The following is a 16,929-nucleotide window of genomic DNA, read 5'->3' as shown; positions in this document are numbered from 1 at the left end:
AGTTGCATATATAATTTTATTTTTCCTGACTGCCAGTAGGGCATTGGTTAACACTGAATGATTTAACAAAAATCTCATGAATTGCTCATGGTCTTGATGGAACAAGCATCAACATGGAGCTACATTCACACAATAGAACTAGGGAGGATCGCAAAGCAAAGTGCAGGTGGTGACATAGCTGTTGCCTTGGATGTAAAGGCATTTCATTTCCAGTGAGACTGACCATCAAAGAACAGTTACCTTGACAATACTTTTAAGAACCTCTCTTTGGAAAAAGTACAATCTTTCATATAATGTAGAAAAAAACAAACAAATATCGGGTCTTTTTTCCATACAGATGGAAAATTAGCCGGTGCTTTCCTCTTTCGTATCATCAGATGTGAGGGGGCATATGCTGACAGTCGCATGATATGCCTAACATTAAAGGGGGCACAGCCTGTTTAAGATACGGGGCTATGCCAGCAGCTCAGCAACAGACACATACGTCGTCTACAGGCATGTTGTGATGCTTGCCCACACTTTACCGACACATTCATTTGCATACTTAGCTGCCATTTTCTCAAATTATTGAAGGCCGGATGCAGACTTGTGGATTTTGGCAAACAGTAACCAATAATGAAAATGTGGGAGATATATTTCAGATTTTTTTTTTTTGTGTATCGGTTATCAGAATACTATCAATTAAGCCAAAGGCGGGGCATCACAAAGTTAATGATTATACCAACGATCAGTCAGTCCTGAATTTCAGAACCATTTTAACCCAGCAGTTGGCAGTATTACAACACTTAGGATGCCAACTGCAGGAAACTCTTATGATCCAGCGTGACCTCAGAGCAAACAAACTTGGAGGTTGACATTCACCCACAACTTTGGCTTGTGTGTGCTTTGTTTTGTAGTGGGGAAAAAAAACAAACAAATTTGTCGTTTTGAGTTCTGAAATTTCCGCTTCATATTCAGCATCCCTCTCATTGGCTGTTTTAGGTTTCTGTTTGAGATTCCCTCACTGTTCCCCGCAAGGTTGAGTCATAACTATCAAACGTGTTTGATGTCAGGACTAGCGATGGGTACCGAAACCTGGTAAAATTAAACGGCGCTAAATTATTAAAGACCGTAGTATTGACAAGCTCCGATGTTTACAGTTCTGCTATCGGTATTGGAGAAATGAAGAAAATACATTTCCTATTTTTTTAGGCTACATAAACGTTTCTAATTTGCAGTAAGATTAAGACATTTGTCTTTGATGCATTTTCGCTATTCCCAGTCCAGAAGAGAGCGCTCTCTTGGAGCCTCAGGTATGTTATGTATGCTAGCAGGCTAGAGGCCACACGGAGTTAATGAAATTATACAAACATGGGTTGATGATTAAAAGTAAAGCTTTGTCCAGACGTGAGAAAATAAAGCAATATCAATTCTGTTCTTATTTTTTTTCTCTCTTAGAAAAATAACAAAAAGAACTGATAAGAGTACCATTACATTAGAACGACCAAGACTGTCATTATGACCATTTTTGATTTTCAAAGTTTAATAACTTTGTGGAAAAGAAAAAAAAGATACAGACCTACCACTCCCTGAAAGCTCCAAAAATTGCATATATTTGCATTTAAAATTAGTTTTACATCAATTGCACAAAAAAAAAGTTATGATAAGATCTATCTAAAATGACCATGAGCGGTCAAAATGGCCACATGTAATTTGCGCGTGATCATGCACATCATGTCACTATTTATGATGTGTGTTGGTCGCATCATTTCCTTTGCGAAGTTCATTGCTCTGTCCAAGAAACACACAAGCATTCTCCAGTGCAGAGTAATAGTCTAAACTTGATTTTTGATTATTGCCAACATGTCTGGTTACAGACATCGTTACGGACGTTTCAGACTACCACCGACGCATTGCAGTATTTAAATTGTTTGAAAAATAGTATTAAAAGTTGTTAATTTAGGTGTCAGTCATTTCCTAACAGACATACTACCATATGCAATGCATTAATATCTCAATCTGGTATTTATCTTGACAGAATATAGAGTTTAAAAACGGCCGTCAATTTGACCGCCCATAGTCGTTTTAGGTAGGAGTGAAATTCTGGTCATTCTAGTGTTAAAGTACCGGATCGATAAGCAGTATCGGTAAAAGTAGTAGTACCATTAAAATCTTAACGATTCCCATCCCTAATTGGGAACTAAAGACAGAATCTGTATACCTCACACTACAAGGTAATCTGGGAAGATAATTGGTTTCGAGCATGCTCAAATTGGGACAGCCCCTCCCCCCAATTCTCACAAGGGTCAAACTGGGCTTAAATTGGGCCGACTCATCCTTTAGTGTGCACACTGCCTTAATGCCCGGAAAGGAAGTCTACAGACATTTTCCCCATTTTACCATGCTAAGATCATGTTGACCTTAAAGGTGGTTCAATTGTTCATTCAGCAGATATTAAAGAAACAAAATTACAACCACATAACACTTTGGCATCTCCTCGTGTTTTCTACACCAATAAAAAAGGTTTGTAAATATTTTCTAGATTAACAGGCTGGGGAAGTGGAAATGTGTAGATGGGGTAGTCTGGCCAGGGATGGGTCAGCACATTCTGTTCCAGGTAGTCTTCTCCTTTAAGAGAAACTTGATAAGATGATTTGTTAATGATTTAGAGGCAAGGAGGTTTATTTTACCTTTCTATATTTGGCCCAGGGGGGGCTGTTATGTAATAACACATCAACTGGTCACTAGTAAACACTTAAGGACAAGGACAGTTAGGATCAAGTTTCAAGACCACATTTGGAAAGACTGTTGCACAATAGCGGATGTCTCTGTCAGACATACATTATTACTTAATGAGTGAATTGAAAGACTAAATTGCCCAATTTTACAGCCAGGAGGCCACTCTTGTCCCCCAGGGTAGTTCTTATTTAACAGGGGCAGTTCTTATCTAAACAGAGTGGAATTTTGATTTGCCAGAGGAATGGGTCGCAGTGAAACTAGATAGGGGAATCTACCCATCATGCAGGACACTTAGTGGCTTAACTACTATTAGGGGCTCACTTAAAACTGCATTTTATGCCTTGAGTGCCCACTGTCTCTCAGCTGCTCAATGCCTGTTCATCATAGACGTCTTAATCCTGAAAGGGGTCATGTTGGACCTGCAAACATAGGACTCATGCGTCTTAACAGGGAGATGTGCAAAACTAATGACAAACTTGGGCTCAAGGGTTGTCCAACTAATAACTTAAGCAGTACTAATTGTCATATAGGTACAAGTCTATCTTGCACAAGACTTACAAATGGGTGGCTAGAGTGACCTTGTCAGTCAGTGTGTATTAGTTAAAAGCTGGCAAAGCTGGCTACCCACTTTTAGCTAGCTGGTTAGTGTAGCAGAATTACATATTCTAGTTCAAGATGCAGTGGTATTTGATAGATCAACGTTTCAGCCCAAAGCATTTGCCGAGGTTGTGTGGCATATCTAACACTATGTTGCTACAAATGAGCAGAAGCAGCCATTGTGAATTGCAGTTTAAAAGTGCCAGAGAGTTTTGCCTTAAATAAAATGAGGCAGGCCTGTTGCCTAATGGCAGCGGTTGAAGGGGGTCAGTAGGCAGCACAGGTAATGATATCAGTATGTAGCACTGACATCATTACCATCAATGGTGGTGTATGAGTGAAGATATTAGTTGACTGGGTAATTCTAGGTAACATGACCTGAAAATGTTATTTTTTTATGTGAACAGAAATGTTAATTATCCAGTGTTAACAATGCCTCTGGTGGTCAGGAGGAAGTGTTTGATTTCTTTCCCCCACCGTCGTTTTGTCGATTTGTTCCACATATGTTAGGGTTAATGATTAAGAAAAAAAAATCCCTGAATGATTTTGGCTTGGAAACCTTTCAATTGAACCCATTTGATTAATTCTCCCTAAAATTAAATTTCATTTTAAGCCATTTCCATGAATGACCATCCCAAGTTAATTAAATCTACGTGCTTGATAAGTAGTCAGTGGAAAAGAACGTGGCTGTGAACCATGGGGGACATCTTTTCTTCCTTGCTCATGGTCCTAGGCTTTCTTAGCCTGTGTGTGTCCCTACAGTGTGTGTCTTGCTTTCCCTGTCACAGGTGGTGGCAGAACTCTGTGTGTGATTGGTTTTGAAAGGAGCACCGCGCTGACATTTTGAGCAGCCGGTGCAAATCGGGGATGCACTGTGCCCATGCCCAGGGGCATCCTGGCACCTGACCCCCAAGGTCAATCCGTACGTAGGTGCTGCTCAGTGTCTGTCTACGTCTGCTGTTGTAGTTAAAAAAAAATTTGTTTGTTGTTGTTTGTTTTTTTTGTATAAAACTGTTAAAATACAGTGAGATGGTGATAACATTCTCCCCGTCCCTCTTCCTCTGCCTCCTCTCACCTTCAAGGCAAACCCCAACCTTCTTTGTAACCAATGCACTGCTCCAGAGTTAGGACGCACTAGCTTTCCTCTGTCCGTTACCTTGTCAAGATTTCTGTGATTGTCAGTTAAGATGTCTCCAGTATAGCTTCCAGTTTAACACTGTAATTTTACTCAGTGATCTGTTTAAGCATTTCAAATAGTCAAGCAAAAAGAATGTTTTACTGTAATGCTGGCTTGTTCACTGAAAACCTTTCCCACAGCGTTTATGTGTAGTTCACACCCAATGTTGTTAGATGCAAATATTAATGCAAGGGACATGGTAAGCCCCTTTTTGTAATGATCTTAGCGTGCCAATCTGTGATATTTGGTATAGATACAGTGCCTTGCAAAAGTATTCAAATCCCTTGACAGTCATCACTAATTTCTGGATTATAAAAGATACTCACACATCTGTTCCTGAACAATATTATTTTTGTGAGCCTATAAGCTCTAACAGCATGTTCCCAAAGCCAAAATAATATATTTAAAACTAAAATATAGTACTTGCGTAAGTATTCAACCCCGACATGTCAATACTTTGTAGAGTACCCTTTTGCTGCTATAACAGCCATTATTCTCTTGGGGTACATATATATAAGCTTTGCACATTCTTCTGGAGTAATTTTTGCCAATTCTTCTTGGCAGAATTTGTACAGGTCTTGCAGGTCGGTGGGATGACACCTCTGGACTGGGATGTTCACTCTGCCACAGATTTTCAATCGGGTTGAGGTCCAGACTTTGCCATTGTTGATCTAGCCTTGTGCTTAGGATCATTGTCCTGCTGGAAGGTGAACCTTCTCCCAAGCTTCAGTTTTATGGCAGACTGCAACAGGTTTTCTTCCAATATTTCCCTGTATTTAGCTCCATCCATTCTTCCCTCAATTTGAAAAAGGTTCCCAGTGCCTGCAGCTGAAAAGCAACGCCATAGCATTATGCTTTAGCCACCATGCTTCACTGTAGGGAGGGTGTTTTTTAAGGCATGAGCAGTGTTAGGTTTGCACCACACATAACGCTTTGAGTTTTGGCCAAAAAGCTCAACTTTCATCTCATCTGACCACAAAACCTTTACCCAGATCCCAACTGGGTCTCTCTCATGCTTGGTAGCAAACTCCAAGCGTGCTTTTATATGCATAGTTTTGAGCAACAGCTTCTTTCTCGCCACCCTCCCATACAGGCCAGATTTATGGAGAGACTGTGAATGGTGACTCATGCACATTTACTCCAGTTTCAGCCACTGACCTCTGGAGCTTCTTCAAAGTGATTGGAAGATAATTTGTGGCTTTCCTCACCAGCCCGTGTCTTGCTCGGACACTTAGCTTTGAGGGATGGCCTGTCCTACGAAGTGTCTGGGTGGTGTGATACAGCTTTCACTTTTTTTTGGGGGGGGTGCATTTTCTCCCCAATTGTATCCGGCCAATTACCCCACTCTTCCAAGCCATCCCGGTCGCTGCTCCACCCCCTCTGCCGATCCGGGGAGGGCTGCAGACTACCACGTCTCCTCTGATACATGTGGAGTTGCCAGCCGCTTCTTTTCACCTGACAGTGAGGAGTTTCACCAGAGGGACATAGTGCATGGGAGGATCACGCTATTCCCCCCAGTTCCCCCTCCCCCTTAAACAGGCGCCTCGACTGACCAGAGGAGGCGCTAGTGCAGCGACCAGGACGCATACCCATATCCGGCCTCCCACCCGCAGACACGGCCAATTGTGTCTGTAGGGACGCGTGACCAAGCCAGAGGTAACACGGCGATTCGAACGGGGATCACTGTGTTGGTAGGCAGTGGAATGGACCGCTAGACTACCTGGACGCCCCCAGCATCCACTTTCTGACAATGGACCCAACAGTGTTCCGTGGGACATCCAAACACTTGGATATTGTTTTGTATTCCTTTCCCGCCTTCTGCGTTTTAATCACTTTGTCTCTTGCTTCAGTATTCTGCTCCTTTGTCTTCATTTTCTGATGGAATTTACATCTGGCTAATGAACTTTACACAGAGTGCTTTTTATAGCCATAAATGAGACCGTTACTTTAATATCTTACTGGTGCACACTGATTATGTCCAATTGTGTTTACCTGAGTTTGTGTAAACTTGGGAGCTTTCAGAACACAAGGGGTTGAATGCTTATGCAAGCACTATATTTTAGTTTTTAATTTGTCAATAAAAAGCCAGTGAAACATAACTTATTTTGGCTTTGGGAACATGCTGTTAGAGCTTATGGTTTCACAAGAATTATATTGTTCAGGAACAGATGTGTGAGTATCATTTATAATGCAGAAATTAGTGATGACTGTCAAGAGGGTTGAATACTTTTGTAATGAGATCTGAAAGGATTCTTTATGCCTTTGCAGATGACTTGTATCTGTAAAACTTTTTACCTCAAAAGAAAAACAAGACAATAAACAACACAACGTTAGCTGGTAAAATCCCCTGTCTCCAAATTGACCCCATGGTTAAATTTTTAATCTGTGGTTCCTTTGAGGCTATTTCTGCTATAATACTGAACACTCAAGGGTTTTTTCTTAATTGCCAACAACAGCAGAAGGAAAATTCAGTCATCTGTATTTCCTTAACAACAGTCTGAAGCTGGAAACTCAACTGAAGGAAAACAACTTGTAATAAGCTTTATGTCAAAGTATTGGAGCAAACTAATTTTGAGATGTTGTCGTTAATTTGAATTTAATGATATGAAGTTGCTTTAAGTAAATTATTGCACTTGTGCAGTGTTTGCAATACTTTTCAATTGCTTATTGGGAACAAGTATAAGCTGCGGCATTTATTATGAAGAACCTTGGTTGAAAATGAGCTGTAAATGCTAAAAAAAAATGTAAATACTAAAAAAAATGTAAATGCTAAAAAAAAATTGCATGCAGGAATATTGTTAAAACCATGGCCGACCATGAAAAACAAAAGCATCTACACACACAGCACATGATCAACTTTGTGTGTGTGTGTGTGTGTGTGTGTGTGTGTGTGTCTGTGTCTGTGTGTGTGTGGGGTGCTTGTCGTCTTTGCCAAAGGTATCAACCCTTTGGCCATCAACTGTTCTTTTTCTTGCAGAATCTGTTTCTTCGTAGGCTCCTGCCGGAGGTGTGAGCCTATTGTATACACAGTGAACTAAAACTCTGAAAGGGGAAACCAGTGGAGTAACATTATGTTACCTTAAGTTACTACTTGTTTTATCTTACTTTTTTTGTGTAGATTTTTTTTGTTAAAAGTATTGATTTGAAAAGTTAAATAACACCTTACAATGTCTTTAGAGATAATGTATGAATTATCACAATATTGGTGTATGTAATACTGTTTAGATATACATGTGTGTGTACATTTAAATATATTAACTGAGTAGACAGTGAAAATGCACCTCTATAGAAGCAGTTTAGGTGAAATGACGGTGCTGATGAATAATTTGCTGGATTCTGTTTGGCCTTTGTAGAGGTTTATCACTCCGTACAATGACACAAAGCAAAAGTTATTTTAATATGCCTTTGTCTTGCTTAATTAAATTGATCTTATTGATATCTTGTGTGCATCTATTTGTTTGTACTGTGAAGTATACACCCACTCAAAAAATACTGCATGGGCTATAACATGTCTGTCTTCCCTTTGCAGGTGTTGTTATGGAATATGGATAAATACACCTTGATCCGCAAGTTGGAGGGGCACCATAATGACGTGGTGTCTTGTGAGTTCTCTCCTGATGGGGCCCTGCTGGCTACCGCCTCCTATGACACCCGTGTCATCGTATGGGACCCCCATAAAGGCACCGTTCTGCTGGAGCTGGGGTGAGTGTGTCCATGCATGCTCTGCTTTGAGTAGCAATGACTATTGCTCACCCTCAAATTTGTCTTTCAGGGGCATCCGGGTAGCGTGGCGGTCTATTCTGTTGCCTACCAACACGGGGATCGCTGGTTTGAATCCCCATGTTACCTCCGGCTTGGTTGGGCGTCCCTACAGACACAATTGGCCATGTCTGCGGGTGGGAAGCCAGATGTGTGTATGTGTCCTGGTTGCTGCACTAGCGCCCCCTCTGATCGGTCGGGGCGCCTGTTCAGGGGGGAGGGGGAACAGGGGGGAATAGCGTGATCCTCCCACGTGCTAGGTCCCCCTGGTGAAACTCCTCACTGTCAGGTGAAAAGAAGTGGCTGGCGACTCCACATGTATCGGAGGAGGCATGTGGTAGTCTGCAGCCCTCCCCGGATCGGCAGAGGGGGTGGAGCAGCGACCAGGACAGCTCAGAAGACTGGGATAATTGGCCGGATACAATGTGGGAGAAAAAGGGCAAAAATCCAAAAAACAAAAACATTTTCTTTCAGATACTTTCAAAGGTATTACATTTTGAATAACAATAGAGTTCAGACAGTGTTTTGAAATGTAAATTTTTAGAAATTACTGTCATTGTAAATATTACCCATAATTTTTCCAGACATCTCTTCCCTCCTCCCTCGCCAATTTTTGCTGGAGGGGCAAACGACCGTTGGGTGCGGGCAGTTAGTTTTTGCCAGGATGGTCGCCACATTGCCAGCATTACTGATGACAGGTAAGATGCTGAATGACAGATGTGTTGCAGTTGTGTTGCCGGACTAGAGCTGTTAAGGGTTTTTTTGTAATGTATTTACTCTATCATTGAGTCTGTGTTGCTCAGAAGCCTTTATCCCTGCTCAGAAGCCTTTTAAGATGTCTGTTCGCACATATTTGCACATGGTCACAAGGTTATACTAGACTGAAACTGTTTTGCAATAGAAAACAGTTTAGGGCTAGTATAATGTCTGCTACTCTGTGTCAGCACAGAGTGGATGCTGTGGAGCTCGGGGTTAATCACATGACAACCACAAGGCAGCCATTAATCGCATACCTGCCCTCCAAAGTTCCACTCTGAAAGCTGGTTAGCTGACCAGCTGTTTTTTCCAAAACACATCTGTAGCATTGTAAGAGGAAGAGGTCAAGGGAAAGCAAGGCTAGCCCAACATGGTGAAGTAAGAATGTTTTCAGCTGTACCCTACTGCCTAAGAATAAAAGAGTATTTTGAAGATTTGCTTGAAGAATTACTTTGCAAAATATTCAGCATTCTTTCAGGATATTTTTGTACATCAGTAAACACATTGTGTTTTTGAATTTACAAATTAAATGAAACTTGCCATGTAGAACTTGACAAAACATACGTTCACTTTTCATGAGTCTTATGTTTGCACCTCCACCATATTTTATTCTTTGTGGATGGCTTATGCAAAGCGTATATATGACTAGCATGTCGTCTCTGTTTTTATTGCATCCCGCCCACCAGACTGCTGCGTTTCTGGAGTATTGAAGAAAAGGCCCCACGAGCCATTGCACCCCTCACTAACGGCCTCTCCTGTGCCTTCTCTGTGGATGGAACTGTGCTTGCTGCTGGGTAAAACACAGCTACACATGCTCTCTTGTCCTCCCTCTATCTTTCCTCCTCTCTCTCTCTCTTCCTCTCCCTCTCTCTCCCTCTCTCTCTCTTTCCCTCTCTCTCATTCTCTCTCTCTCATACACAGCTCATTGATATCTGGGTAGATGGACCATATTAAGTAGATACTTCATATTAATTGCTCTGTATAGTTCCAGATTTCTTTTTCAAGTTTAGTTTTTAGTACATCCTTTCCTTACACTCACATACGCAATGGTAACATTAAAGAATATGTAGCAAGCATCTTTTATCTCCCTGAATCTATGATATTTCATATTGAGAGAGTGAATCAGAAAATCCAGGGTTCCTGCCTGTCCTGGAATACCTGGAAAAGTCTTCAGTCATTTAAAATTCAGGGAAAATGAACAAATTAAAGGGTTTTGTTTTCCAGGAAACATCTTTGTTTATTTCAAACAAACAAAAAACTTGCCACATACAGAAAAGGGTGACGTTGAAGATTTGTTCAGGTTACAGAGAACAGTGGCAAAGTCAGTGCATATAGGTGTGTAATTACTGGTGATAACATTGAAAAACGTTTCGCTTTTATCAGTGTATTTAAGTGGAATTTCAGTGGAAGTCAGTTGGGTTGGAAGTTGCTGGAAATACAAATCATGATAATTTTAAGTTAGACTACCATTTTGTTTTTTCACTCACTTAGTAAAGGACAGTTATCGTGACACAGTCACATACAGTGATGCTCGAAAGTTTGTGAACCCTTTATAATTTCCTATACTTCTGCATAAATATGACCTAAAACATCATCAGATTTTCACACAAGTCCTTAAAGTAGATAAAGAGAACCCAATTAAATAAATGAGACAAAAATATTATACTTGGTCATTTATTTAGTGAGGAAAATGATGGCAAAAGTATGTGAACCTCTAGGATTAGCAGTTAATTTGAAGGTGAAATTAGAGTCAGGTGGTTTCAATCAATGAGATGACAGTCAGGTGTGAGTGGGCGCCTTGTCTTATTTAAAGTGATACTGACATCAAATTCTAAAAACTCCTATTGATAGGCTATGTTCCGCGTTGGAATGTGACGACAGAGAAATTCAGTGGCCAAAACAGTACATCTGCGGCCACTCGAGAGAGATCTGTGATTGACTGTAGATGGTGTCCAATGACAAATTGTGTCTGTGGATACATAGATATCAGTCAATTTGTATATAGGGTGTGTCCATAGCGAGATGCTATAAAACCACGGTGAAGCCGTCAACCCCTCCTTAGCTACCGCTAGCTATGCCTTGCAAATAAGCTAGTTAGGTAGCTAGCTAGTTAGCGCAGTGATTCAAATCCTCGCACCACTGAATTTCTCATTTTTTTCTACGGTACCAAGCCTCACCCATGCGAATGCTGAGCCACACCCAAACGACCACCCAGGAAGATGGTAACCAATAGCTTTGAATTCATAAAACCTCACCTATTTTCAGTTATGATTCAAACTCCCAATGTTAAAAAATGAGTTCAGAAAGGACATGTCAGTCTCTCTTTAAAGAACAGGGATCTATCAATGTCTGATCTTCACAACACATGTTTGTGGAAGTGTATCATGGCAAGAACAAAGGAGATTTCTGAGGACCTCAGAAAAAGCTTTGTTGATGCTCATCGGGCTGGGAAAGTTTACAAATAAAGAGTTTGGACTCCACCAATCCACAGTCAGACAGATGTGTACAAATGGAGGAAATTCAAGACCATTGCTACCCTCCCCAGGAGTGGTCGACCATCAAAGATCACTCCAAGATCAAGGCGGTTAATAGTCGGCCAGGTCAGAAAGGAACGCAGGGTAACTTCTAAGCCAGTGTTTTCCAACCCAATCCTCAAGGACCCCCTGTCCTGCAGATTTTCGTTGTAACCCTGCATAGGTGGCCCTGCTTGTACTTACTCAACCAATCATCGCTTAGCACTTAATTATGCAAGGTGTGCAAACTCTGACATAATTCATTGCTGATAGGTTGAATAACTACAAACAGGTCTGTAGCATTGTAAGAGGAAGAGGTCAAGGGAAAGCAAGGCTAGCCCAACATGGTGAAGTAAGAATGTTAATTCTAAAGGCTTCACAAATGTTCAAGCACCACTGTAAATGATACACTGGGTATAACCTTGCACAATATAAATAGCATTTTTGAACTACATATCAGGAGACAGCCTTAATTAAGTGTTTGTCATGTAATAATATCACTTTTTAATATTGTAACGTGAATGGATAAGGAGACATCCTGGCCGCTGGCTGGTGGGTCTGACCCTTTAGTCGAGCGGTTAGCGATGTCCCCTGCGGTGCGGGCAATACGGGTTCGCTTCCTGACCGCGGCAGTTCCTGTGGTTGCGTTGTCCCCCAAATTCGCTACATTGGTGTCACAAGTGGGATGGGGCAACCGTAAGGCCATCGGAAGCGTATGCGCCCTGAGGCGTGAAGGAGCTGATATGCTTAAGTGCGGGGACGCGCTTCCCGAAGGAGGGGGGTAGTGTAACATGCATGGATAAGAAGACACGCTGGCTGCTGGCTGGTGGGTCTGACCCTTTAGTCGAGCGGTTAACGATGTCTCCTGCGGTGCGGGCGATACGGGTTCGCTTCCGGGCCATGGCAGTTCCTGTGGTTGCGTTGTCCCCCGAATTCGCTACAATATCTTTTATTCAATGTCATGTAAGAAGTGGGTCAACCCTGATGTTTTTCAATACAAAAACAGCTTGGTCAAAGGTTTGGGTCAATATTGCCCCCATCTCAAAGTTGAGCAAAATCTGACTAGCAATTGGGCTGTAAAGACCCAACTGGGGCTAGCCCCATTAACTTTAGACATGACTTAGTACTTACTGCTTAGACTTAGTACATGTACAAAGTCTAAGCGGTAAGGTAGACTCGGGTGCAGAATTGTCTCAGGGTAGTTTTTACACCAGAAAAAGAGGCTTCCAGTATTGAATGTTGCTTGTACAACCTCAATGTGGGCAATCCCGTCATTTTTATCTTTGTTCATTTTTTGCTATATAGACCTTTTCTCAATTTAATAGACTTGAAAGAATGTGTAATTCTGTATCAGATCTCAGTTGTATGATGCTCTTTAGTTTCTAACTATGCCCTGTTTAAAACTATTTGTTCTGTTGGTTTTTATTGCAGGACTCGCAGTGGCAGCGTGCATTTCTGGGAGTGCCCAACTAGCATTGCCAGTCTGCAGCACTTGTGTCGCATGGCAGTCCGGCGGATCTTACCTACACAGCAGGTGGAGACACTGGCCATCCCCAAACCTCTGTGTAACTACCTGACATATAAAGTCATTTAGACACTCCCCATCCAACCTGCTGCACCTCTGCACAGCATGCTGGAGAACCAATGTATATTTACATTTCTATTAAAAAAGTGAACTTTTTCACTTTTCAACCTCTCTGAAAACGAAAAAGACACAGTACAAGAGGAAAAAGAGCAGAATTTGTTTCATTTAAACGCCAGATCCCCAACTTCGTTTATAGTATCCTCACACCCCATGCTGATCTTTGGCATGGTTTTTTTATTTTGTATTTATTTCTCTGTGTAATAGTATTGGTAAGTGAGTGTGCTGTGCACAATACAATGTGAATAGTGCAGGCTGCAAGGTCAAGGTTAAGTTACATCCAAGTCCTGCTGTCACCCTCACCATACCAGTGTCACCACCACCCATTTGCAGTTGCCACCTCTACAGGTTTCTACATTGACTGTTATATTTTCAGTTGGCTGTCGGGAGAGAGAAAAAAAAGAAGAAAAAAAAGAGAAGAGTTTTGATCTTAATGGGTTAGCCATAGCCCTACCACAGTGAGCCAAATGATAGGGATTTTTTTTCTGATTATTTAAAGGTCGAGAGCTTACCTATGTGGACTTCAATTTCTGCTCATTTTGTGTGTGTGTGCTAGGGTGTGTGCGTGCGTTGTGTTCGTGTAGGTGTGCACATGCATATACAGGTATGTGTTCTTGAAGTCCTCAGGGACACCCGGGCATGTGCCCCTCGCCATGTGCCTGTCATACAGTTATTCACCAGCTCGCACTAAGGCTGCGTTCACACTGGATCCGGCAAAGTGTGAAAATCACCATTCCTCCAATTCATCTGAATGAGGGTTGTGCATTTAGGCAGTGGCGGTGTGCAGTGTGGGGGGTTCAACACAAAAAAACGCAGCGGCCGCCCAGCAAGAACTAGAACCAGAATCAACTTCTGCAGGAATGTAGCCTGACGTCACAATCACGTAAGCTGGCAATCAGACCGAAAACGCCCACTGATCAATGGGCCATGATCGCTGCGATTTTTTATTTTTATTTTTGATAGACTCTATTGATCCCCCGTAGGGAAGTTATGCTCCATATTTAACTCATTCTAGCTGTGTAGCTAAGAGCAGTGGGCAGCCGCCGTGCAGCACCCGGGGACCAACTCCAGTTCGTCTTGCCATGCCTCAGCCAGGGGCACAGACAGGAGTATTAACCCTAACATGCATGTCTTTTTTGATGGTGGGGGAAACCGGAGCACCCGGAGAAAACCCACTGCAGACACGGGGAGAACATGCAAACTCCACACAGAGGCCGACCCGGGACGACCCCCAAGGTTGGACTACCCCGAGGTTCAAACCCAGGGCCTTGTTGCTGTGAGGTGACACCGCTAACCACTGCACCACCATGCGATGGCCTGTTGCAATGGGCCATTTAGTGACATGACCGCACCGCTACATGGCCCTGTGGGAAGGTGCCGGATTCAGTGTGACTGCAGCCCGATTGTCCCAGTTTCCACTGTGCTCAAAGATTTTGCTGCTTCACATGTAGAACGAGGGGAGATGATTGTTTCACGTGTCATTATTTGAGACAATGTCAAAGCACCTCAACTGCTAAGCTTAGCACTGTCAATGTATTCTTTAATGTTTTGAAGTTTGTTTATAAAATGTTTCATTGAAGTACATAAAGATTGATTTTCAATGCTCTGTGTCCTCAACATACAGTACTTATATTAAACATTGTATTTTATTGTAACTTTAATGCTTTTTTTAATGGCAAAATCCTTTTTCACTGAAAATGTCTTTTAGAGATGGGACGTCTACTGTGACAGTTTGAATGATGTTGTGCCCTATAGTTTACATAGATGCTGTATTTAGAAAAAAAGTGAAATCCCGTAGAGCAAAGAAAGATCAACTTTCTTTGCTCTTTCCCCCACAAGAGCCAGATTTGTTTAGTTGACCACATAATTTTAGTGGCTTTGCAAGTCTTCGTGATAACCTTAAAGGTTCGTACATATACGTGTATGTGTGTGTATATATATATATATATATATATATATATATATATATATATATATATATAAATAACCACATTATCCAGAATAATTCTTTAATATAGCCTTTTTCCGGCCTTTGCATTTTAGGAGTGGGATGTGACTTGATTGTTGGCTCTAGCATAAATCGTTAAGTTTGAGTCAAGTCAAGTTAATTTTATTTGTATAGCCCAATATCACAAATTTGCCTCAGGGGGCTTTACAGCAACACAACATATCCTGTCCTTAGATCCTGACATCGGATAAGGAACATCTCTTTAAAAAAAACCCTTTAACAGGGAGAAACGATAGGAAGAAACCTCACGGAGAGCAACAGAGGAGGGATCTCTCTCCCAAGATGGACAATGTGCAATAGATGTGTTTACACAATTTACACAATGCAACATTGAAAGAGGATAACGGAATTATAATGGAATTATAAGATGCATGAAGAATATGATGAGCAGGATGCCAAGCAGTGTCCAGATGCCACTGGAACTGCCCAGGACCTGAGCCACGTGACCAGCATCACCATCGAGACCAAAAAAAGAAAGAAAAGGGGGCTAATATATTTTTTGTTGTTGTTGGTTTGAGGGCTAATATTATATGCAGGTGACTACCACAAAAAAATTCAAGGGAGAAGTCCTTTTGATAGGGCAGGTAGAAACAGCACTGGTCCATCATCCTTGTCAATAACTTAAGTGTTGATAGTGAAGGGTCTCCAGTAAATGGCCCTGGTCACGCAGGCGGTGTAAATGGTCAGACGTGTTTAACTCATAGTGTGTATGATGGACGGGTCACAGGGCTTGGCTCTTAAACATAAAATGCCTTGTTGCACTAAAATAGTGTTTGTCATGGTACAGCCAATGCAGTGGAAAGATGATCTGGTCCTGAGAACAGAGAGGCGAACAATAAGAGCCCTGCTTATGAACCGGGGTTCACACTGGGAACCAGGGGTTACAAACTGGTTAAAATGCAGTGAAGAGTCCCTCCTAACACTCCTGATTCCTACCCTACTAGAGGTAGACGGCTATAGAACTGTCTACCTCTTAAATGAGAGATCGGAACAGAGAGCGTCACACCGGTTTAGATGTCGCCCGGATTAACAAGGTCTACGTCAAACCTCAAGGAACCGGGTTAATCTGTCGATAAGTGGGACACTGAAACACACCATCGATGAGAATAGAAAACCTGGACCTGCTGGAATGCTGCAACTGCAGCAGCAGACCCAATGCGAGGGGGTGTATGATGAACGTGTAAAAGACAAACAGCAACAGCAAGTTACACAATGGATCACAAGTGCAGGTTGATGGATTACAAAAAAATGCCAGTAACAGTATAGGAGATGCTGGAAAGACCTGCACCCATAGAGGAATGTGACCTCAGACTGATCTCAACGCCACGAGCTGAAGCACTGGTGACAAGTGCACGCTTATTCACCGTTGTTTTTTGTTTGTTTTTCTTTTAGAAAGAAGAATGAAAGCCACTTTATCTTATCATTGTACAGGTTACAATGAATGTGTCCTCTGCATGTAACCCATCCTTTTGTATAGGAGCAGTGGGCAGCTGCAGCGCCCGTGGATCAACTCCAGTTCTTCTTTCCATTGCCTTGCTAAGGGGCACAGGCAGGAGTATTAACCCTAACATGCATGTCTTTATGATGGTGGGAGGAAACCCACACAGACACGGGGAGAACATGCAAACTCCACACAGAAAGGACCTGGGACAGCCTGGGGTTCGAACCCAGGACCTTCTTGCTGTGAGGCAACAGTGTAACCACTGGGGCACCGTGCTGCCAAAAGTGACCTTACTTAGCAAATAATATTGGTTATTGG

The 16,929-nt window shown here is 42.1% G+C and overlaps 1 protein-coding gene across 1 annotated transcript in view; it reads left to right on the top strand.

Annotated features, from left to right (window-relative positions):
* Window positions 1-14,209, top strand: part of wsb1 (WD repeat and SOCS box containing 1) — a 37,683-nt gene extending 23,474 nt beyond the window's left edge. Inside the window, exons 6-9 of the mRNA XM_056283105.1 lie at window positions 8,022-8,194; window positions 8,836-8,949; window positions 9,694-9,801; window positions 12,952-14,209. Coding sequence (XP_056139080.1) covers window positions 8,022-8,194; window positions 8,836-8,949; window positions 9,694-9,801; window positions 12,952-13,114 — 558 coding nt within the window. The 3' untranslated portion in view covers window positions 13,115-14,209. The remainder of the gene's footprint in view (window positions 1-8,021; window positions 8,195-8,835; window positions 8,950-9,693; window positions 9,802-12,951) is intronic.
* The last annotated feature ends 2,720 nt before the right edge of the window (window positions 14,210-16,929 follow it).

Source organism: Lampris incognitus, chromosome 7 (assembly GCF_029633865.1).
Source record: "Lampris incognitus isolate fLamInc1 chromosome 7, fLamInc1.hap2, whole genome shotgun sequence".
Classification (NCBI taxonomy): Eukaryota; Metazoa; Chordata; class Actinopteri; order Lampriformes; family Lampridae; genus Lampris; species Lampris incognitus.
The sequence above is the reverse complement of the archived record's forward strand: the minus strand, read 5'-3'. Positions and strand labels throughout refer to the sequence as shown.